Genomic DNA, 24,859 nt, shown 5'->3' on the forward strand with positions numbered 1-24,859 from the left:
ACATTTTTCCCGCGACTCTGTTAACTCGAAAGTTAATTTTGTTGGTTAACACACTGTGTAGTTTGTATTTTTCAAGCATGCACATATGATAGCTGGACACGTACGCACGTACACACACAAATTGGGGGTTATGTGTATGTGAGAGTAGCCTACAACCTTATAGGAACATTGAGGAAAATGCGGATCTACTAAAGTGAAACTGGGCCTAAATGCCCTAGGAACCAATTGTACTCTTATTTCTTTGTAAAACAGTACACCGTTATTGGCTACGAGATGTAAAATAAAGGAGGCATTGGGAATTATATCACAGTGTGAATTTATGTTCATTCACCAAATTCTTAGAGGGCAATCGTTGCTGAATTCTTCAAATACAATATGACTAGTTCTATGTTAGCTGTTTTGAGTGAACGTTTCATCTTTGTAGTCCATTAATGTGTTGTAATCACAACACACACCTACATCCACTTCCTACGTCCAGTCCGAAGGCTACTCTTGTATTATCTTTGCGATTTGAGTTATCTTCATGGAAGTTAATGAATTGAGATTGTGACAATCCGCATTGAAAAGTAGGACCTTAGAAGGCCCCATCAGAGTCTGGCTCTTTCGGACTGCTTTTATAGAAAATGAATGATAGTGCCGTGAAATTTGCAGTGGGCAAGAGATGCTTAATATCGCTTCAAGAATCTCTTTTTACACTAGGAAGAAGTGTGTACATGCGCGAAAATGTCAGGATTTACAAAACGTGTCAATGATTTCCATCAGGCGTTCTCTACAGACTACTCTTGCGTAGGTACTGAGTCGGTTTGTGTATTCTTTGACAAGAAGGAGCCATGGAATTAGCAAGGTAGCTAAGAGATAGAAGTCTCTCTTTGGTCACCTCCCATAACATTCTTCATCAACTCTTTCCATTATTGAGATACACCGTTGTTATTCATTAGGAGCACTAATGATTATTATATTGTCTTGCGAAAGAATGTTATTGTCTGTGGCTTTGCGTGCTGCTAGCTAACTAACTTGCCATCTGAGCTAGCTAGCACATTAGCAAACCTCTGCTCGACGACAGAATACGTCTCAACTCTTGGGAACACGGTGTGCCGATTTTTTAAATCAACTTAGCTATCACTGACGCCGCATTTCACACGGTATCTTTGGTCTACCTTATCTTTCACAATTGGCCTTTTTACACAATCATCTACTCTGGCCGTGGGACAGAGTGGCAATAGTTTATTTGCCAGCAAGCGAGCTAATAGCAAGTTAGCCCGGTATCTTGCTATCAACTAACGTAACGTTAGCAGACCACTGCACTCATTGCGCTGGCTAAAAATATACTATTCTTGTCCCATACTCGGTGCCCCACCAAAAGTGGTGGGCTAGTCCACATTGGATTTCGTCTCTACGGCTTTTCTGATCACCTTGCTTGGAGTTTGGCACTCTACATGGTCACTACGGTGAATTCAAGACGACTGGAAGAGCGAGTCGGAACCCGAGGCTGTGAGCCGAGCTGGACTGATATATATCGTACCGGCTGGGTGGCTTCAAGTCGGCTTCCCCAAGTGAACACATTCGACTGTGGCTGCTTGGTGGCCGAATATCAGTTTGCGCTCATGGCCTTGTCCTGCCATCAGTAGCATAAGCCTTGGGGGAACTTCAGTTAGCTCCAATCCAACGTCACAAGACAGAAACTTTGAAAGGTCAAGAGAAAGCGCATTGTTTTCATTGTCAACCGTCTGAGATCGGGGAGACAGGCTCATCTGTCAAGAGAGGAACACCACCATGTCGGAGGATAACAACGCAGACAAATTCATCAAGGTAACTTTAATGAAAAGAAATGTGAATCTCTATGCAAGTAGATCCTTCAATAGTTTGCATGAACCATGACCACTTTTGGTCTTGCTTTTAATGGGCTTTAAAACGAGTGTAGCTGCAATAGTTTGCATGCCATTGTAGAAATCATGTCTTCATCGTTGGGAATTAGGATTATTGCAGCTGATTGACTGCCAGCTGGAGGTTTATTTTGCTTGTGTTGTGTTTGTTTCATATTTTCAGGTACTATTACCTGGCTTGGTGTCCATAAAATACTTTTTCTGTGTGTGTGCTTTTAGTCCTATAGGATTATTCATTTTTAACATGCTTTGAATTCATGCACTGAATATGATTCTAATGAAGTAGTGGCTTAATGAGACTTATAGCTTGTGGTTTCATTTCATGAAGTATTGTTATCAGTGTTACAATGTCTAATCTGCAACTTTCTCAGGCATTCAGAGTCTTGTCTACCCACTGCCTATTCCATGATGATACTTTTTCTGACCTGCTATTAGACTGTTACTGATTGGGACATTGCCTATATTCACCACAGCGTGTGCCATATCTTAATAGCACCTGTGGCTTTGTGTGTGTGTTTTTTTTTTTAGTATCACATCCCTTGACAGCCCAGTTGTAGGTGTGATATTTCTCCTGTCAGAAGTTTGAACCAGTTTTGTTTTTTTAGCTTACGAATATTGGGGATGGGAGTTTATAGGATCAATAAGATATCTTGAACTCATACTTGAGGGGAAAATCCACTAAATCAGAATTTACATATATTAATTCCAGACTGTTTAATCAACATTTGTGCACATGAACAAGTTTCTCCCAGACAAAAGAGAATTAAAAGTGTAATCTGTGATGTTATCGAGCAACACTTTCTAAAGCTGCTTTGTTGACGATCATAAATTCTCAGGGTAATTTTGCAGGGACTATGGGTACATTTCCCATTTCATAGCTGAGCATAAGTACAAAATGAAGCTCATTTGGATGTAAAAGTTCACACATTTCTTGAGTGCGTTAATTCAGCCCTATATATGATACACTGTCAATAGAGCAGCTCCAGATTAGAAATTCTATAGATTCTAGCTTTGGGAGAAAGGTGTTCATGTTTACAAATATTGTTAACTATATATATATATATAGGAATAATATGTGCATTCTGTGTCATGGAAAGTTTTCCCTTTTTAATAAACACCAGCTTGGGGCTTGCGTCTGTCACGCTTCTGAGAGTTGGGAGGACGATCGAGAATAAGTTTGACATTCAGACCTTTGTGCCTTAGATCTCAGAGAGGCTCCAGCTCACTTGGTCGCGGGTCCTAAGTCAGCTCTTCTCTAAAGTCGGGGGTTCCACAGTCATTAACTGGCAACCTTTCCCTACACCCTGGCACGGGGTTTGTCCCTGGCCTGCTCCCCCTCAGTGTGTCACTGCCTGGGCATTCATGTCAGCAGTAAAATGTGATCCCAAGTGGCTCCGGCTCTGCTCTCACGGCTGGGTCAGAATGTGCTAAAGGCTGGGTGGATTGTGGCGGGAGGGGGGAGTGAGAATTGGAACACACACACTTGGTGTCCACTGGTTAGTTGTGCCGTAAATACCACCCTCGCCCCATGTTGAGTAATCAGCATGCATTGCGATTATCACCAGCCTCTGTGTCTTTATACAGAGCAGATTAGACTGGCTGGGGCAGTGGCAGGGAGGACACATTAGGTTAGGTGGAGAGTAGATTCTGGGAATGCTTTAGCTTGGAGTACAGTGCCATGGGAAATGTCATAGGCCTGTTGTTTACTTTAAAAGTTATACACTATGGGATGTTTTTATTAGATATTCAAATTTTTACAGTTGTTATTTTTGAGATGAGCAGGACCTCCACCTTTAGGAGCAGTCTAATTGGTGTCCTTTTAGAGGTGCACCTAGGCCTATACCATGTTTTTCCGACCAAGAAGGAACACTTTAACACACATTTTAGGGCTGACACCTGACACCTGTGTTGGCACACCAGTAGATGCGTTTGTGCTGGCCAGGATCAGTCATTCTCAGATAAGTAGGACAAGGCTGATTGAATCCATTTCGAATCTTAAGTATCTTCCAGGTTTGTGAAATAGTCTAGGCCTGCACAGCAGCAACATTGTATCTTTTTCATCAAACGTCTGATATATCCTGTGTATTTTGTCTGGTTTGGTCTCCCTCCCCTACAGGAGACATCCATTCTAGAGGAGTACAACATCAACTGGACCCAGAAGCTGGGAGCCGGCATCAGTGGACCTGTTAGGTGAGCCTGACAGAGTGTGTGTGTGTGTGTGTGTGTGTGTGTGTGTGTGTGTGTGTGAAAGAGAGAGAGAGAGAGAGAGATCAGAAGAGCCTTTCCCCTCATCTTGAGCTCAGGTCAGACTAGGTGATTTCTAACGGCGATTCTAAACCCAATTTAAATCTGGGTTAGTCTGGGTTTGGGGGGGGGCACTCGGCTCTATGGACGGCACAGATTATCCTGTATTGTGAACGGGCTGAAGACGGGATCCTCTAGAGTGAAGCGTTACAAGACTCTCCAAAACTGAACAACTGGCAACAGCCAGTGGTAATTTAGGGGGAAGAAAAAGAAAATGAACTGGAAGAGAAGTCACAACAACAACAACAATGCCCACTCACATAGATGATTTATATCAGCAAGATTCCCAACTCGCTCTCACAGTTGCTCCACGCTTGATAAATTGATATAAAATTTCTTTGGAACAAATAACTCATATAAAATAGTATAAAATGGCATTGTGCCTGGATCAGCCCAAATAGGTATACAATTACAAATTAAATGAAAGAGGTTTCATACAAAACTCCTTTAGCAACATTATTCTTGTAATGGTGTCACTTCAAAATACATTTGTAATGTTAATGTAAACTGCAGCTCCTGTACCATTGAGCAAGGAACGATAGAACCACTATTTTGTAATTGTATTTGCAGTGAACTGTTCTGGATGAATGGGTAAATGTTTTTCACTGACAGAATTGGGAAGTGTGTGTTCCCTCGTCTTCATGTGCGACGCCCATCTTTGTCCCGTCTGAACAGCTTCCCGACCAGACAGAAAGCTTTTAGTCTGAACATTGGAACAGGCTTGTCGTTTGTCCAAGGCTTTATTCTAATCCCAATATTTCTTCCAATATCTGTTCCACTGATGCAACTCTACCTAAAATTTCACTTGCATTCCTCCTTGATGGCTTGCAGACTTGCAAGCACTGATTATCTTCATCATAGGTCACTGCAGCATGATCTAATTTATTTGTGCTGCGTCAGATGGATGTAGCCTCTTGTTGCCTGGACAGCATTGGATAGACAGACCTCAAGGAGTTGTACTTAGTTGGCCCCTCCTGCTGCTGGCTGGCCCTAGAGTAAGAAAGATAGATGGCTCGTCTATATGTCACCCTCTCACCTCAGCTTCATTTTCTCTTCTCCTCCTTCACGCATTAACACTCAGTGAGATTGAGGAGCCACTAGATCGTGTTTAAAGGAATCTAGATGTGAAAAATCTAAATGCGTCTGACAATATCTGCTTGCATACCTGTGACACAGAAGATGCAGTGCATGCCTGCACCTTTGCTTCGTGGTGGCTGCAGAGTTTATAAGATAGATGGTGGCAAATACACTTTTGACCACAGTACGTGACAATAACTGTTGGAGTTAAATGTAACTTCAGATCAGTGGTGGTTCATTTGCTAAAGTGGCTGGTGAATGGACAAACCTAATAGCCGCTGGCAACATTGACCAGCATGTGCCTGGTGGTTGCTGCTTTTTTACTTCCCCCATGGTTTCAGTGTGTGTTGTGTTTACTGTGGCACCAGTTCACCATCACCGGCTCACTTGATCCTTGACACATTAACACACACTGAGAATATGAAGGGACGAGATGCTTGTCACTGGACCGGGTCTTAACATACTGGACCAAACAATGTGTTCATTTTCCATTCACCACTTTGGACAGGAATGTGTTTTCATGTTTTTTTCCCCTTGATTTTTATTTATTTATTTTTGAAGATGGGTGGCCATGTAACTGCGACGTCATAGGCTCAAATCCAACCCAAGACCTTTTCCGCGCGTCATCCCTCTCTCTCTCTCCCATCTTTCTGTTGCTCTTCACTCTCGACTGTTAAAGTAAAAATATAATCTTAAAAGAACATTACTTTTTTGATTCTTTCTGTTCAGTGAAAGCATTTTAGCCTGCTTGTGTTTTTAATAGTCTCCTTTTGCAAATGAATACATGCTGAAATCTTGAGAAAATAAATGGTCATATAGCAAATACCATTTCTTTGTCATGATTTACATAATTATAGATTAAACATAAAGTGTGCACAGTAATCAACCGTCTCTTGAGAAGATGCGCTGAGATGGAATAGTGCATGCTGGTGGAAGCAACAGGGATCAATGATAAAACCTAATCTCAGCAATATCATTATCTCTGCATTTCCTTTCTGCATTCTTCTCTCTACACTTCCCCACTCTAACACTTGGGGAGTAATATATCACACGCATTTCTGAAACACTGACTCTAAGCAGCAATGGCTTTTGATTCTTTTCCACATTTAGCCTATCGTGAAACTACATTAAGTCGTCTGGTAAATCTCCAGGAAGGACCGAAGCTGCTGTCATCCGGCTGTGAATCCAGGATCGGCTTGTAGCTCTCAAAAATTCCAACCTTTTGTTTTTAGTGAAGGAAAACGCAAAAGTCACCCGAGAGACGGCGTCAGTCTGCATTGGCTTAAATGTCAGTTAAAGTAAATAAGTTAATGTCGCTCACTTGCAGTGTGTCTGTCATATTCAGACGCTTCCTTGGTGTCATCAATGACTGTCAATAATGTATCCGCTTATTGTCTCCTGATGGGAATGAATCCTGTTGTTTGTCTTCAGATTATTTTAGTTGCGGCAAAATATTAGAGAGAGACAGTGGCCGCTCAAACAGCCTTCAAAGTCCTTATGTGCTTGTGTGTACGTTCCTCTGTGTGCATGTGTGAACACCCTGCTGATTCTGACCGGATAGAGGCTGTGATACATCAAAGTCTGTCATTGATTGCTTCTCACCTCTTTGAAACCCACTGTGGGTCTAGTCAGTGGAGAGCAACCTGTGATTTCCCACTGTGTTTAGGCTAGTCCTCAAGAAACAGGAAGACTTGGAAATCAACTCAATTTAGATGCACTCATAATCTGTGTGATTCATGCTATACTCCTTTTGGAAACCTCTTACTCACCCCCCCCCCCCTCTCTCTCTCTCTCTCTCTCTCTGTCTCTTCTTCATTGCGCTCTGATTCATGGAGTCTTTTGCCTAATGGGATTCTTTCTGATACTCTTATTTACCCTTGTTCACCTCTTTCTGAGTCATAACACATTTATGTCCTTTACTCAACCACCCCCCTCTCTGTGATTCATTAGGTAAGTATTGCTCTCCAGTAAGTGAACTTTGGTCGAAGCAGAATGTTCCTTGTGGTAATGCTTTAATAGTGTAATCTGAGTTTAAGGGCCAGAGGTTGCCGTCTAAAGTGAATGTTTGGGCTCCCACTTAGAGGAGGGGGAACGGACTTAATGGACTTGTCAGACAGTGAAATTATATGCTTGGCCTATATTTCTTCTGAGCGCTGTTACCTGCTCTAAAATTTAGTTTGAACAAAACCATTACCGTGAGAAACTCATTCAAATTTATTCAAACTCATGACATTATACACTCGGATGTCATTGTCTGGTATCAGTCTTGTTGGGAGGATTCACAGTGTGTGCTGCCTTACAAAGCATTTTCCACAACAAACTGTAATGTTGACAAAATATGCTGCCGAACAGCAGGAAGTAAGCCGATTTCTTGTTGCGATGTTCAAATCAACTCAAACATTGTAGAAGTGTATTTTACAAAGAAGTCTCACAACACATATTGCACAGACTTTGAGAATGATGCATAAAGCAAACAAAGAGTAAAATCATAAAACCATAATAACGGATCCCTTGAACAGTGCACTCTTATGCACAGCTGGAGTGGTCACACATGGGTACCGGCCATGTTTCGTATTTGTTGAGACTTTCTGGCATTTTTTAAACATGTCATGTCAATGTTATCATGCAGACAAAATCACTGGGACTCTGACTGCGCGTATCCAAAGTAGTTTTAATAAGGAGGGCAGAGGAGTTACAGAATTTGTCTTTTCTCTGGTATCAACCTCATGCTCTTATCTGTAAAATTCATATTAATTTAATGAAAGACAGCCCTATGTCTTATACAAACACAATGCTTACCTGAACAGAAATGGATGTATAACATACTACTGGGTTAAGGCTAATGGACGAAAGATAGGGCAATTACTGGTAGCAGAAATCCATGAGAATACGAAAAACCCTGCCTGACAACAGAAATTCTCCATTTAATTCTCTGTATACAGTCTCATCTGTGACACTGAAAACGTTGCCATGTTGTTTGCTGAGCCTTGTTTTCTTCTTCTCCACAGAGTATGTGTGAAGAAGTCGTCTCAGGAACGCCTGGCCCTGAAGATCCTCATTGATCGGCCCAAGGCCAGAAACGAGGTTAGAGAAGCACTGTTGTGGTTGTGATTAATGCCTGTGGTATTGGCTGTTTGTTGTCTTTGGCTCCGTCTCCATCAAAGCCATATCTATGTACTTCTCTCTGTCTGCCTGTTACTTATTTTTGTTAATGTTTCTCAAGTCTATCAGTCTTTATCAATTCCTGTTTTTCTTTCCTTCTCAGTCTGTTTGTGCTTCGTCTGTCTGTCTGTGTGTATGAAGTGTTTTGTATGTAACATTGTCTTCCTGCAGGTCACAGTGTGTCTACCAGCCTCTCCATGTCATTAGCAGCCCCTTGTTTTGATCAAGCAGCTTATACAGCAGTTAAGCAGTGTGACATGCAATCAAAACAAGCAACACAGACCTGCTTCACCCAAGCACTTGATACTTAACTGAGAAAGCTGTTGCTGAAAGGCAAACGCACTCAGATTACTATCACCAAACAATATCCTTGAGCTGTTTTTGTCATCTCTTTGAACCCCGGTGTGGTTCAGATACGTGCTCCATTCAAAGTCAACAGTTTGCTGCAATAATGATGTTCTGTTTACATGTTTGGCTTACAAAGGTTTAGTCAGCCTCCAGGCACTGAGTATCACTGTCTTGGCCTGTCTTGTAAGTTCATTTCTGTTTGGTTTGTCATTGCATCAAAGTGAAGACAGAGAAAGATAGATAATTGTTAAGAGCCCTCTTTATTGTCAGTCGTTGTATTTGGCACTAGTGGTAACAGCAGCAGTAATTGTGTCATAGTTCGCTTCCTCAATAATGCACTTAACTCCCAGTTTCCAGCAAGAGAGTTGCTCACACGCCCACAGAAACTATTTCCCTTTACAGACAAGGTTTCTGTAAATATGATGAAGGGAAAAGAGTAGTAAGCAAGACCTTCACCTCTACAGGAATCAATAAAATGTAGCACATCTTTAAAAAAAACACCCCAAATAAATCACACACACCTGGCTCGGGTAGTCTAAAGTATGCCAGGCATTTCAACCAGATCTGTTTTCCACATGCAGTGCCAAAGAACTGAATTCATTCCTGTAAATAAAAATGTGTTCTCCGTCAGTCTTGCCTGGTTGAAAAAATGGATAATGTCAGCACCTTTAAAGAAATACACCACATTTTGGTAAGCAAGCTCCTTGATCAGAGTAACATTTTTCCCATGAAGATCAGTGCCATTTTCACCCCTGTGTCTCCAGTAAAAGGTTTGGTGTGGTGTAGACGTTAGCTCTTTATCACACTGCTTGTCCTCTGAAACAAGTTAGCACCATCTCAGAAGTGAGGAAATAGACTCTCTTAAGCCACAGATGCATCAGAAATCTAGCACAATGCTATTTGGTGATACAGTAATACACTTCATTTATTCAATACATTACAAGATGATATGGGAGAGTGCCATTTGATTAGATTAACACTTAACACACAAAAAAATATTTTCCCCACAGTTTTCAGTAGAGTGGCCCAAATCTTCAATTTCAAGAAAAGTACTCATTTTGATGCTGATGTTAGTATTCATTTTACTTGAAGTTAAGGATGCCTAATTGTATTTTTTTGTCAGTGAATAACGGCACTGGTTCACCTGTTGTATTATACTCTTGGCACTGAGTAGGCTGTGGTTACCTTGAGAGGGATATGTAGCGTTAAAGCTTCACTAGGCAACTTTGCACGTTGACGGCATTTGACCATGCTAGAGGTAACTGTTTGAAAACAGTTTGAACTTCGAAACCCAGAAATCAAAACAAACTAAATGAAACAAAATGTGACGTGAAGTCAATAAATTGCACACAGCATGCTCATGTTTACCAACCCGGCCTGTCTGTGATCGCTGATCAAAGAATAGCAAAGGGCCGAGAGAGGTAAAAGATCTGAGGTTGGTGAGTCCAGCTTTCTCTGGACGGAGGGCTCGCTCGCGGCTGTTTAGGAGACAGTTTGTATTTTGCACTGATTTGATTGATCATCTCCTGATGGTGGAGTTGTGTTCATACCCAACACCAGAATTTAATTTGGGCAAATAGGGCCAATCCAGGGTGTCTCAGTTAGGAGGGGCGGGGCGCTCTAATGTCTTGGAGCCCCACTTTGTGATTTAGGCTGATTTTTACATAAAAATCTTGCCTAATGCTGCTATAATGTTTTTTGGTTTTCAGGGAATTATATATATATATATATAGTACTCTCTATTCTCTACCATGCAGGTCCGTCTTCATATGATGTGTGCCACCCACCCAAACATAGTACAAATCCTGGAAGTTTATGCGAACAGTGTCCAGTTCCCCCATGAATCCAGCCCAAGGTGAGGAGCTCTCTGTGTCTGTGTGTGTGTCTGTGTGTGTGAGTACGCATTTGTGCAAGATTCCATACTTTCCTTCTTTTGCTGTATTTCAATCATTCCCTTTTCAATTTCTGTTTCCTCTATCCATCCACCCTTCCTTCCTTCTTTCCAGAGCGAGGCTACTGATCGTCATGGAGATGATGGAGGGGGGTGAGCTGTTCCACAGAATCAGTCAGCACAGACACTTTACTGAAAAGATGGCCAGCCAGGTCACTAAGCAGGTATACACACACACACACACACACACACACACACACACACACACACACACACACACACACACTAACATGCTAGGAGTCAGCACAGACTGTTTTTCTGTGAGTTTTCTAAACTAAAGTTTGTAAATATATAACTCTGGTCTGTCTGTCTTTGTCCACCCATATTTTTCTTTCCTTGTCAAGTCTGTCATGCTTCGTCCGTCCGCATGTGTCTGTAACTGTAACTTTCTCTTCCTGTGGGTAGCAGCATTTCTAGCAGCCTCTCCATGTCATTATCAGCCTCCTGCTTGGATCAAGCAGCTTATGCAGCAGTTGAGCAGTGAGACATGCAGTCAAAACAAGCAGCACACGGCAGCTCAAACTGATGCTAAACAGAATAAGCTGTGTGATGGTTACACACACTCGCAGCGCAGTGTCTCAATCTGATGTCTCTCCCCTGTAGATCAGTCAAGCCTTGGAACACTGTCACTCCCTGAATATTGCACATCGAGACCTGAAGCCAGAGAACCTGCTCTTCAAGGATAACTCTCTGGTGAGCAGCTTGTTGTACAGAGAATAAATATACACATAAATTCACTATCTGATACTGCTATGCTTTGCTATGCTATACACACCACACTATTAACACCACTACTAATGCCACTGCTTTTAGTTTATTCAGCACACAACATAAATCTTACAATGGAATGGAAACGTTGCTGGCCCTCAAGGTTGTGGCTACTAGTACTTTACTTTTCAGACACTTTAAGTTAAATGTTATCCTGGCTATAGTCAGAATTCGACCGAGATGGTGTCGAAATGTCTTCCAATTACCAGTGCTGTCCTGTTGCCCAAAATCCATCCTTGCTCCAGCAACACCTTCTATGATATCCCTGTAATTTAAGCATCTGCTCTTCAAGAAACTGTTGAGTGAAACTCAAGAAACGCTCTTGGCTCCCTTGTGAGCCACATTGCTAACTGGTCTCCTTTTTCTTTTGCTCCTGCTCAGTAAAGTCAGTGAGATGTAAGGAAGTTGAGATGCTTTATAGGATATTGTCACTGATAATGTGTTTCTGTGCTTGCGCCAAATTCCACAGTCCTCACTCTTTGAGTCTCTTTTTTCCACAGGATGCTCCTGTGAAGTTGTGTGACTTTGGCTTTGCCAAGATTGACCAAGGAGACTTGATGACCCCTCAGTTCACTCCTTACTACGTAGCACCTCAGGTACAAAGCAAACATACAGCATACTTGGGTAAATGTGCACACACTCGTTTCTTAACAGATCAGGAACGGGATATGTGCTACGCTAATAAAACCCAAATGTTCGTGCCATGATGCCGTACTTTTCAGTAGATGCAGCCATTGCTCTGATTAATCACTGCTCTTATCCCGTTTATTTCCCATTGTTTATTTCCAGGTACTTGAGGCTCAAAGAAGACACCAGAAGGAAAAATCTGGAATCATACCTACCTCACCCACTCCCTATACCTATAACAAGGTGAGACTCATGTCTATTGAACCAAATATTCTGGCCTTTTGTTACCTTCTCTCCACTAGGTACAACACCGCTGATGTTTCTCTAATTGTCTCTGTTTGATCTGATGCTGTTTTCAGGTCTGTGTCAGGCTTCTTCCAATCATCACCACTGAATATGTATGTAAAGCAAACAAAACCTAATTTTTTTAAATCTCTCTTCCCTTCCCCCTTCCCTCTCCTCCTGCAGAGCTGTGACTTGTGGTCTCTTGGTGTGATCATCTATGTAATGCTGTGCGGCTATCCTCCATTCTATTCCAAGCACCACAGCCGCACCATCCCCAAGGACATGAGGAAGAAGATTATGACAGGCAGCTTTGACTTTCCCGAAGACGAGTGGAGCCAGATCTCTGAGATGGCCAAGGACATTGTACGCAAGTATGTCTCTCCCTTTTTCCCTCTCTGGAAACTGCATCACATAGTATGTCACACTCCGTAAACTCAGTTGTTAAACAGTCAGATCGATGAAGACCTGTAAAGCCAGATCTCAGAGATGGCCAAGGACACTGAACTCAAGTATGTCTGTCCCTCTTTCCCACTCTGAATCACATAGTATGGCATACTCTGTAAACTCGCTTGTTAAACAGTCAGATTAATGAAGACATGTAAAGCCGGAGCTCTGAGACGGCCAAGGACATCATTTGCAAATAGGTTCCTCCCTTTCACCCCAGTAGACCTGGGTGGGATTCATTAGTTGAAGCGGGCTTGTAAGATTGATTGTAGTCGTCGTTTGTGGTTCTCTGTGGTGTCACGGACTAAGACACACACACATCACATATTTGTGAAAATCGGTGCTTGTCCTACACCATTCGCTGCTGTCTCTCCTGTTTTTTGACTTGCAGTCAGACTTGAGCAAAATGTACATCCACATTTTTTTAATATCATGCCCGGGTCTTATAATCTTTTATTCCTGTCCTTTATTGTCCCCGGCTGTCCTCCCTGCCTCCGCTCCATCCATTCTTTCTCCTCACGCTCCTCATACCGCCCACTCATTCTCCCTTACTTCCTCAATTTCTTCCTCCCATACCCCCATTCATCCTCTCCCTCCGTCACACTTGCTCATTCATCCCCTCCCTCCCCTCCCTCCCCCCAGGCTGCTGAAGGTGAAGCCAGAGGAGAGGCTGACTATTGAGGGAGTCTTGGCTCACCCTTGGCTCAACTGCACCGAGGCCCTGGATAACGTGTTGCCCTCCGCTCAGATGATGATGGACAAGGTGGGTGTGACGTTAAAGCTGCTACATCTATTTTTTTTTTAACATCAATATATCATTGTCAAATTAATTGTTATATCTTGGTATAATTACCATCAACGAATGAGAACATGGTTCGATTGGCAGCCTCCATTTCACGCCAATGTTATGGTTAGATTATTGCTAGTATTTCTCAAAACTTAGACCACAATTCCCACGTAAACCCTGTTACATCCTGACACAAAGAGGATGTTGCCACTTGCTCTGTTTGCACTAGAAGAACAATGTCCCTCTTCTTGTTTTGTGCTGGAAAGCAATCTTCCTTATTGCTGTAAAGTAATCCAGCAGAAATCTGACCCGCTGGTAGAGGCTGCCAGTCTTCTCGGTAATGGTCTTGTTTGTTTAAGGTAATTACACTAATGAATCAAAATTAAATTGGTAATGATTTATTGATTTTAAGACGCTACATGTAGCACCTTTTAAGATAGTGACGCGTCGGTCACTAGGGACTTCATTAGTTGAGATGGTCCGGGGAACGTCCCAGTGACTGAAAAAGTCCCTATTTTTAACCTTGGATTAAAAGAGAGTGTCACACCTGACTGGTTGTAAGGATTCAATCTCATCTCACTCATTCTAATCTCACTGGCTTGATATCTCTCTCTGTGTCTCTCTCTCTCTCTCTCTCTCTCTCTCTCTCTCTCTCTCTCTCTCTCTCTCTCTCTCTGTCTCTCTCTCTCTCTCTCTCTGTCTCTTTCTCTCACTCTGTCTGTCTCATTCTCTATCTCTCTCCTTCTCTTGCACATGAACAATCAACCACATCTCTCCAACCTTTTTTGCTTTTCACCACTGTTAGCTGCTCTTTACTGACCCCATTCATGAATAGATGGTTTTCCTGAATGAACTGACCAGCAGAGGCCGCTGTTGGAAAGGAAAGTTAGTTAGGAAAGTTACTATCACTTATAGCCCATGTTTAGTTCCCCTTCCTCCTTCTCATTCTGCCTTTTCCCTCCTCATTTCCTGTTTTACACTCCCCCACCTGCTCCCCGTCTCTCTCCCTCCTCCATCCTCCCCCTCCCCATCTCTCTCCCTCCTCCATCCTCCCCCTCCTCCCTCCCAGGCGGTAGTAGCAGGTATCCAGCAGGCCCATGCAGAGCAGCTGGCTAACATGAGGATCCAGGATCTGAACGTCAGCCTGAAGCCTCTAAACTCTGTCAACAACCCAATCCTCAGGAAGCGGAAACTACTAGGGTATGATAATTAATTGACTAACCAAATAAAGACGTAGTGTTGGACGGACTATTTAATTTGTCTGTAGTTTGTCAGTGTGACTGGGTAACTGCCCATCTGGCTCAATGACACTGCTCGTTTATCCCATCTTGTTATATGAGAAAGTGATAGAACCTTAATGCAGTTTGTATGTGTATTTGCAGCTGTAGTCTTTGAAGCCATGGTTCTAGTTAAATTTCACTGACAAGGCAGCTCAACGAGGGTGCAGTGAGAATGTTTTGTCTGATGTTTCCATCTCCCCTCCCTTAGCAATGTATCCGTCAGTGATAAATCTAATCTAAAACCTCATTTTTTTCAGTTGCTATTCTGAGAAAGGGCTCTTGCCCCCTGTGTAGCCTGTGTAGCCTTAGGCATTATGTATTTCCGTGGTCCATGTCTTTGAAAAATTATCAAAGTTTGATTTAAAACATGTTTGTGTGTTCCAGCCCCAAGCCCAGTGATGGTTTCTTCATCCATGACCCGGAGAACGGAGGGGAAGACTCCAACGTAGCGCTGGAGAAACTACGAGACGTCATCGCACAGTGTATACTACCACAAGCTGGTCAGTAAACACACGTGTACGCAAGCATACAGACCCACTGAAATTGACACTGAATCCATCACTGATGTTTATAAAATTTTAACTGACTAGACTAAAAATAGATGTGCACCCAGCACTGAAGAAAGGATTGCTCAAGCACTAACAGACTGCTCATGTACAGACTGCTCATATCCACACGCTGTGTACCCTTTTGCATATTTTGACATGAGAATACACTGGTATGATTTGCTGTAATAAAATGCATAATAGAAGCTGTAACTACCGTTCTCTTCAAGTGACTTTGGCTTAACACATTGTCTAGTAATGTGGAATGTGTCTTCAGTAGGCAATTATTTCCACTGGACAAAGAAGCGCTTTGTATGTCAGAGACCAAAACAAAAACACAATAATGAAACTGCCATGGTGTGCCAGAGTGTCAAATATATATCCCAGAATTGTACTCTTTGACACAGGTTAAGTAATATAAACGTAAAAAATGAAAAGACAAACTACAAGAGTCAAATAGCCTTGGAGAGAAAATGTCTTCTGAAGTAATGTTGTTGTTTGTCCAGGAGAGAATGAGGATGAGAAGCTGAACGAGGTGATGCATGAAGCCTGGAGGTTCAATCGGGACTGTAAACTACTGAGAGACGGCCTGCAGGGGCTCAGCTGGGACGGTCAGTACCTGTGTTTCATCTTGTCCATGCCTACCAGAAGCCTTTATATCTCTATTTTTTCTGTCTAATTGCAACATGCCACAAAAGTCATTATGTCACCCATGTGCGTCACACATTGAGCCATTTGTTGTAAATGATGGTAATTATCAAATTCTTCAATTTTCCTGTGTTTCTTTGTTTGTGAAAGTCAGAGAAAACATAATTTCTGTTATTGTGGTCGCGTTTGAGAGTAAACTAAGGGCATGGTCACGCTATTTTGCCTTAAATACCAGCACCTTTCTTACATGAAGGACATTGGAGAGTGGCTGCAAGGCGCACAGAAAGCAGCCTCTTTAGAAAGACGCTATGCCTGATGTCTTTTTAGGCAGAGCAGAGTGCTTTCTAATGGAAGTGTATTGCATTTGTCTTGAAAAAAATTTCACCAGGCTTTCTCTTGAGATCTTTTCTCGCTATTATGTGATCTATCTCTTCTCGTTATGATGTTTCGTCATTATTATGAGAAAAGGATCACAAGGCTGAAGTTGGTTTCTGATTCACAGCTTCTTATTCATGGGTTATGGAAAAATTTAAGGGGAAACCTAACTCTGGTTCCTCAGATAGCTGTAAAACATGTCAGTACACACATTTTTCACTTCAGCTATGTAGAATAATATAACATTTAACATCATTCAGTTAAATTATGTTTTGTATCAATAAATATGACATAGGTAGTCACCATAATCATTGTTTTCAGTCTAGAATCCACTTATAAAACAACTGATTTTTAACACAGGGCATCTGTCAATTTTTGTGGCCCAAAATGCTTTAACCTTGGATATGATGATACAAATTGGCAATTGACAGTACAGCAATATGGCATAACTTTGACAAAGTGTTGATGAACAGAGGAGCCATGTTTCAGCTGTCCAGAACAGCATGAACTCTGCACTGGCCTGAAGTCTGTTCCCTTGGAGTGTAGGAATCCCTTTTGACCTCAAAGAGCTGCGGTTTGCCTGGCCCAAAAACATTTAACCCTTCAAAAGCCTCTGTCAGTTTGCTCACAGCACCATTTTTGGCATCAGATTTGAGACGGGGAAACTTAATCAGGTCAGGCTGGAAAACCAATGCCATCCAGCAGTGCTTGAGTCTCTCTTTTATAGGACATCTGTCATATTGGCCCAAAAGGATTTAGCCCTTCATATGATGCCACAAACTTGCAACCAAGGGCACAACAGTCTGATATTATTTCAGCATGACATACTGCCTTCAGAATGATAGTATTGGAAATCTATCACATATTGGAACAATATTTCTAGGTCAAACTCCCTTTGGGCCAGGCTACAAAAAAATTGTTCCAAAATAATTTAACCCATATATTTTTTGGCTGAAAACATTGATAAGATTATGGTGACTACCTATGTCAAAGTTATTGATATATTGGTTAAAATTGGATATTGGTTAAAATATGTTAATCTGCATAGTAGAAAATGTGTGTTTTGACATGTTTTAGGGGGTGAGAAACAGACTTACATGTCTCCTTAAAATTTCCTTTAATTCACAAATAAGAGGCTGCAAATCAGAACCCAGTTTCAGCCTTGTAATCACATAATAACAAGAAAAGATCTCATTATTACGAGAGAACCTGGCAAAATATATTTTCAAGATGAATGCAATATGTTTGTGTACTTCGTAAATTCGAGAACGACTAGATTTTTAAGGTGAATGTACCACATGGACCGTTTTTTTTGTAAAGCCGACCAATCACAACAAAGAAGTGGTGCGTCATGGTACACTGGCAGCCTTCAGATTACAACAGCCAGAATGAAAAAGGAGAAAGTACCAGTAGGAAAGTTGGGAGTAGTTGTTGATCTGATCATGAAGAGTCAGTATGGAGTGTGTTGGTTGTGTCGTAGTTTCTGGTGCGTGTTACAAAGTTGGACATGAGTACTGTTTACTGATAGTGGCAGCTACTGCAACTGGTTGTTATGGAAACAGTGTGCCGCATGACCTGCTTCTTCAAATTATGAGCACAGAATACAGTTGAGGCAGTTGCTTTTTCCAAAACAAAAAAAAAGCAGATTATTTTTTAACAAATGTCAGTTACAAAGTTAACGATACAACTTTGAGAATATCTCTAGCAGTGATGGGCGTCTGCAGTTTTTGCTACATTTCTCAAAGGGAGGCATGCACATTTGTTGCATATTACAGTTTTTTACGATCGCTAGCAAGCGTTTTTCAATACTTATAATACTTTTTCTAAACTCTTCACACACCAACTCACCTACAACACACAGTTGGCAAAACAGTTAATTTTATGGTCAAAATCACATATTGTAAACTAAACACCAACACTAATTTTCAAAATGCAAGAATACTTTGTCAAAATACACTAACTCTACCAAAACACTGCAAACATGTCTCAAAATCAAATAATTCTTTCAAAACTCTAGCACATGTTTTCTTCCAACAGGAACATTTAGTCAATCACAGCACAATGACATACAAAATACTAACAGCAGATGATATTACAGACAATGCATCACTTTACATGTGTCAGTTCTACCCTTATACAATAGACAGTATATTGATAGTCAATTGTTTTTCGCACTGCAGTTTCTTTTGAAGTCACTCTACATTTTTCTTTTGTTGAGTGTAGTAAATGTACGCATTTTTATCTTCTTTTTTGCAAACATTCTATATCAAAAGTGAATGACTCAGCTTTACTTTATAGAATGTACAGTATATGAAAAAGGAATAAGTGACAGAATTGCTGCAGTAAAGCCTTTACAGTATTTGCAATAGGAAATTACTGCAAGAGATCAACAAAAATCTGCAATATAGCTGCTGGTTACAGTTGTGTAAAAATAAAATATACAAAAAGAGAAAGGCACAGAAGAAAAAAAAAGAAAAATACACAGTCCTTTTCTAATCTACCCGGTCTTCTGCATTTGGCCACATGTTCTCGTCCACATCACTCCTTATATTTTCTCTGGCTATGCACCATGGGAAGTATCTTTTGGCGTGCCTTATCCACCCCTGGCAGTGTTCAGCTGTGATTGGTCTATTTGCATAACTTCAATCAGCTGTTTCTTACGTAATAGCAATAAAAAAATATAGGACATATATTTGTGTTTCAATATACAATGTGAACTGCTGTTCACTTCAACTGTAGCCTATAAGTTAGGTTTAGAACATGAGGTTATCTGTTCTGACATACAGTGTGAAAGCAATTGTAAATTTGGCAGTAAAAATCCATAGTTTTGGTCTTGGTTGAGCTTGTGTGTAAAAGAAATTCAAGAGTTTTTAAAATGTGTTCACTGAATGCATTTTGTGTCAAAGGAACAAGAAATGTGTTAATGGTATGGCCCACAACAGACCAATGTTGTGCTAACTGTGTTAAGAGTTATGGAAATGTGACTACAGAACTGATAAAAGGTTGCTAGCAATCGTAAAAAACTGTAACACATGACATTGTCTGCCACATATTGGGCAACAGCTGAAATAATCACTTAGAAGTTAAAATGTAAACAAGGACAAACGAGGACAAGAAGAAACTCATCTCACCTCAAGTGATTTCACTAGCTGCAATTACCATACCAAATAACCGATTATTCACTGTCTCCTTTACATTCATTTAGCTGTGATGGCTCCTCTTGAAAATTACCCGGCACATCATCTGACCTTATTGCTCAGCCTGCCACAAAAAATATCAATTATATTACAGCACAGTTGTCCATATCATGAAATAAATAAACAAGCAAGAGCAAATCTGGAAGTGATCCTGGAATGGGCCAAGGAGCGAACCTGGATCTCGGAACCAAAATTTCCCCCATAAAAAAATATACAGGAAACAGTGTTGATTAATGAATATTATGTATATATATATATATATATATATATATATATATATATATATATATATATATATATAATAGTCTCCATGTTTAAAAACTAATTGATAATGGAACAAGTGAAAAAGACAGGTGGCTATTATTGGGATGAATTGTTGAATTGTTTGCTTGTTCATTCAGTTGTTGTTTTTTACCTAGTTTTTAAACTCTCTTCCTCTTTTTTGTTTCAGGAAGAGCCTTTTCTGACAAAGTCGACCGTTTGAAGTTGGCTGAGATCGTGAAACAGGCCATCGAAGAGAAGACGAATCTCCAAGAATCTCATTAGCAAACGCTGTCTTTCTATCTCCTTTTATATTGTTTATTATGACCCTTTTTAAGCCGATATCTGTAAAGAGGCTTTTTTATGTAAATTGATGCGCAATTTTTTTTTTTTTTTCATGAATTCACTTGCAAGACCTATTGTACAGCTGTAGATATATTTCAAAGAGGACTCATTGGTACTATAATTTTTTTTTAATGAACAATTGCAAAGATCATGGAAAAAAAACTATATTTTCGTTTTTGCAAAAAAAAGAAAAAAAGAGGCGAAAAATCACTGAAAGAAAGAAATTATTTTCTGGGAGGGAATTTTTACTAGCTGCTTGTCCAAGATGTCACATGTGTTATCCCACGTATTTCATTTTATTCTTATTTTCTTTTTTTCTTTTAACCATACTAAGAATTCTATTTATTTAACAAAGAATTCCATTATTTTATACCTATCTTGTAGCCTGGCAATGGGCTCTAAAGTTGAGAGAAAATGTCTACATTGTGACTTTGTTCTTCCACACACACTCTGAATCTCAGACTGCGTCTGAATTATCTGAATCCTTATTTTGTGCAACTTTCCCTTGACTTCTATCCAGTCTCATGGAGGTCAAAGCAAAGTTATAAAAAAAAAAAGGTGGCATTTTGTTAAGACAATCCAAATGCAGCCCCAAGTTCATCCTTTTGACACAAACCCCTTTCTTTGGTCCAGTAACAAAAGGCACTGGAGTAGATCTAAGAAGACTAGATAAGCATAAACACTATGGTAGTTTTTCTTTCTGGCTCATTTAGATGTCCGTATTGTTTAGGCTTATCTTTCACACTCTTAGTTCTACCCATATGCCTAAAGGGGCCTGTATATTCTAGTCTATATCAAAAATGGCAGCGTTTGGCTTATCTTACAATGAGGTTGTTCAAGTGTCTGGCAAGTAAAATGAAGTGAATTATTTCAAATATTTGAAAGTGTTTTCATATATATTTTTGCCCATTTCTGATGTGATGCTGGAAGGTCTTAACTTAGTCTTCATTTAAGGCGTTGATGATCTGTGAAGTGGCTGCAGTTGTGGCCGTCTGGGTTTGCTGCTTTGAAGTAATATTGTAGTATGTGCTGGAATTCAGACCTGGGTCACTTATTAATTGAAATCCTTTCATTTACTTGGAGTGCTTGCTTTTGTTTGCCTGGCACGCAAAATGAAAACGCAGAAGGACGGAGAGGTTTTCAGCTGGAGGAAAATCAGAAGTCAAGTGCACTTTTTGTACCCGACTCACAGCAGACACGTCTGATCTTTAGGTTATTGGTCCTCCTGTACACAACATCAGTTTTGTGTTTGTTTTAGGTGGCAGTCTGCTCGTATGGTAGGACACAAGCAGGTTGGCGGACATGCTGAATACTGATCATAGCCAAATATTCTTCTCTTGACAACTTCAATATTTTAATGAGCCAAGAGACACACAAAATGACTGTGTCACCCTGATTAATTTGCTGAGCAGATATCAGCGGGGTACAAAAGTATACCAGACTGTAGCATTTTACCCACTTTGCACTTTTGGTGCAATTCAGCTGACTCCTGTGCCAGAAAAGATCAGTCAACCCTAGGAAAAGTAACACAATCCATAAACAATAGTAATTTAACATCAGGTCTGCTGGAATTGCAGCAACATAAAACTTGCTGTGCTACCGAATGTGCAATAGTGCAATAATTTATTCACATGTATTGTTCATAGTGCATGCATGTACATGTGTGATGATATGTATCTATGCGTCAGTATTATTGTCTAACATAGACCTTCCCTGCTCCACTCCCGGCTTCATTTCAATGGATCCAGTCAAAGAAAGGCCTGAATATCAGGAAATGCTCCTTCCCCTTCTCTCAGCCTCAAAATAGTAACTAATATAATGTCATTGATTAGCTAAAGCAAACTGGCCACTGCAGTTTTGCTCTAGCGCTCTAGTCATATCAGATTAATTATGTCTTCAAAGAGGGGTTGAAAGAAGGGATTAATATTCAGGTGTTTGAATGGGGCCACGTTGACTCCATAGTACAGAGAACGCTCAGATGGCCAAGAGGGGGCATGTTCTCTACTTGATTATTTCTTATTTATGTATTTTATGTTTATTTTAAGAATCCTTCTCAGAAGGTTGTTTTGAATATTCCCCTATCTGAAATTACCCTTTTAACGAAGTCTTAGCTTTATACACGAGGAGAAACAACCTTAAACTTTTATTTCTGTAAACATCTTTTCATGTGGAGATTAATGCATTAACCCGTGTGCTTTTTGACCTTCATGAAAAAGTATGATTGAAATTAGTCAAGGTTGGTGCAATATCTGTAAAGAGATTTTTTTTTTTTTCTCCTCCTCCCCAATTAACTGACATCAGGAACAAAGTGCAAGCCTTCCTTTGTGTGTCTGTATTTATTCAGGGTATGGTTAAAAAAACAAAACAAAAGATACTAGTACTAAAGTTTTCATCAGTGTTGGTGAATTTGGTCCGCTTTTAGAGGGCAAGGCCAATGCTAATCAATACCAACATGATTCTGAGTGATCGATGATTCACAGTGTCTCGGACGCTGCTGCAGAATCTCCCTTAAACCTTCAGTTAGAACCACAGCAGGTTTTTGAGAAGACGTTAGTCCGTGGCTGACTTTGTTACGCTGAAGAAGCCACTGGGTGACCACATGTGCCTTGTTGATGGAGGGTGTCGTCATCCTCTGCTGCTCCCATCAGTAGAAATTAATTACAGGATGAAGGGCATCAGGGATGGGACGATATGCGTATCTCACGATACGATTTGATACGCGATATGGGCCTCACGATTCAATACAACCACGATACGATGTCATAAAAGTATGACTGAGCAGAATTATGTTATTTCTGAGTCATTAATCGTTCTAGCGATGGCATTGGCTTGCTAGACTGTAAACAACAATTTACAAATGTCATTCCAGGGTTAGTGTAGTGCAACTAATATAATTTGGATGGAGAGCTTGTGAAATTGTGATGGGCAAGCCGTCTCATTTGTGATTACTACAGCAGAATAAAATGTAGCTAATATCGCGATTCATTTCTCTGCCCCATGATACGTATTGTCACATTTTTGTATTGCGATATATTTAATTTTGATATATCGTCCCATCCCTGGTGATCAATATTTGCTCTGTTGCTGATGATTCGATTGATCCCATGCCATGAAATGCACACTAGCACACAACTGGCAGAACCGCTCACTGAAGTGGAACTTCATGCTGGTGTTTGTTTTATTTTGACCATGCCCTGTATGGATGTGTGTTAGTATATGTAGCCACTTTATGTATGTATGGGTATCAGTGTGTATGGTTCTGTATGCTGAAGAAAACATTTTATTTGTCTTATCCATTTCTGGAGGCCTATCAACGAATCAGAGCTGCTTCCTTTATCCCCTTCCCCGCCCACAGACAACATTGAATTCATATCCTCAGCTACCTAAGAGGGCGTTGGAATATTTTTTGAAGGGCAGCGTATTTATTAGCAATTATGTACTGTAAATCCAAGGCATATATATCAATCTTGGTATTAACACTCTCCATTGAAAACCCCAAGGGAACCGTATGCTCTTGCTATAAGGATACCATTTAGCTGCTGTCCGCTCAGTTCAGTGTTAATAAAATCCCACGGGGCGGATGATTTTGAAAGTGCTACCTCCCTTCCCTGCATCCTCTGTTTAGCTTCCTCTTCTCATTTCCTTGCTCCCATCTGCTGAGTAGAAGGAGACCAGATTTCTGGATTTATCAAAGCGCTCACAATAAGGATGCTGATCGAGGTTAAATGGCCATGTCCTGTTTTAATACCAGCTTATTAATAATCGTCCGAAGGGCAGAAGTGGTATATAGTCAGCACTCCGACTTTCGATAAATACCAGGCGCTGATGCATCTCAGCCCACTACTGTATCTGCACTAATAAAATAGGGAGAGGTGGGTTTCATTTGGAGTTCCAACAAATGCTTATTTTTGACCTGGCAACAAACAAGGGACGGAAATGTGAAGAAGGAAATGTTTGACTGATTTCACCTGAAGTAACCATCCCTGTTTATGTTGATTGGTGAGAGAGAGAAGTCTAGCAAAGGAAACCATTTCAAAGTATGGAGCCTTTTCTCCACTGTTCAAATCTTTGTTGTTTTTTTCTGGTCTGGCATTATGTAGCATGTACCTGAATCTGTCATGAAAGACTCGCTGTATTTCTGTCTACGTATCTTTCTCTTTTTGCCCTTTCTGCCTTCTTTGGAATGTCATCAACATGCTGACTTTGTAATAAAGGAATTCTTTGACTTTTCAACATGAAAAATTGAGGTTAATTATTGTTTAATATGGTGCTCATCATTTCTCTTTTCCCCTTTAGTGTAGCTTTTGGTTAAGACTGGACTGGTGTGCACTCCTGACCAACAAGGTCCCCCAGATTCAAATACAACCCACATATAACATAAGGTTTATAGTGAAAGTCCTCATTGTATTCACCATAATCCTATTAATTTATATGTTACGGATAATGTTAATTTTGTCCACTACTACTCAGTAATAAAAGGAGGCATTTGGCAGGCTGTAAAGCACTAAAACAAAAAGTGCTTCATAAAGAAATCTGACTTAATCACAAAAAAATCTTTATAGTGGACCAAGA

The 24,859-nt window shown here is 40.6% G+C and overlaps 1 protein-coding gene across 1 annotated transcript; it reads left to right on the forward strand.

Annotated features, from left to right (window-relative positions):
- The first annotated feature begins 1,634 nt into the window (after positions 1–1,634).
- mapkapk5 (MAPK activated protein kinase 5) lies at positions 1,635–24,515 on the forward strand. Its single transcript, XM_071894886.2, has 14 exons — positions 1,635–1,809; positions 4,000–4,073; positions 8,273–8,348; positions 10,532–10,629; positions 10,781–10,889; positions 11,329–11,418; positions 11,994–12,089; positions 12,283–12,363; positions 12,589–12,776; positions 13,492–13,612; positions 14,706–14,836; positions 15,301–15,416; positions 15,968–16,072; positions 20,133–24,515. The coding sequence occupies exons 1-14, from the start codon at positions 1,774–1,776 to the stop codon at positions 20,225–20,227; spliced, it is 1,416 nt and encodes a 471-aa protein (XP_071750987.1). The 5' UTR covers positions 1,635–1,773; the 3' UTR covers positions 20,228–24,515.
- Positions 24,516–24,859: the final 344 nt, after the last annotated feature.

Source organism: Centroberyx gerrardi, chromosome 8 (genome assembly GCF_048128805.1).
Source record: "Centroberyx gerrardi isolate f3 chromosome 8, fCenGer3.hap1.cur.20231027, whole genome shotgun sequence".
In the NCBI taxonomy this organism is placed as follows: Eukaryota; Metazoa; Chordata; class Actinopteri; order Beryciformes; family Berycidae; genus Centroberyx; species Centroberyx gerrardi.

What these genes read in the sequence shown, in the direction of transcription:
- mapkapk5 (XM_071894886.2), top strand. Translation starts at nt 1,774, where the DNA reads ATGTCGGAGGATAACAACGCAGACAAATTCATCAAG. An exon ending in GGCATCAGTGGACCTGTTAG is followed by an intron (nt 4,074 to 8,272) that starts GTGAGCCTGACA and finishes TCTTCTCCACAG; the next exon opens with AGTATGTGTGAAGAAGTCGT. An exon ending in AGGAAGCGGAAACTACTAGG is followed by an intron (nt 14,837 to 15,300) that starts GTATGATAATTA and finishes TGTGTGTTCCAG; the next exon opens with CCCCAAGCCCAGTGATGGTT.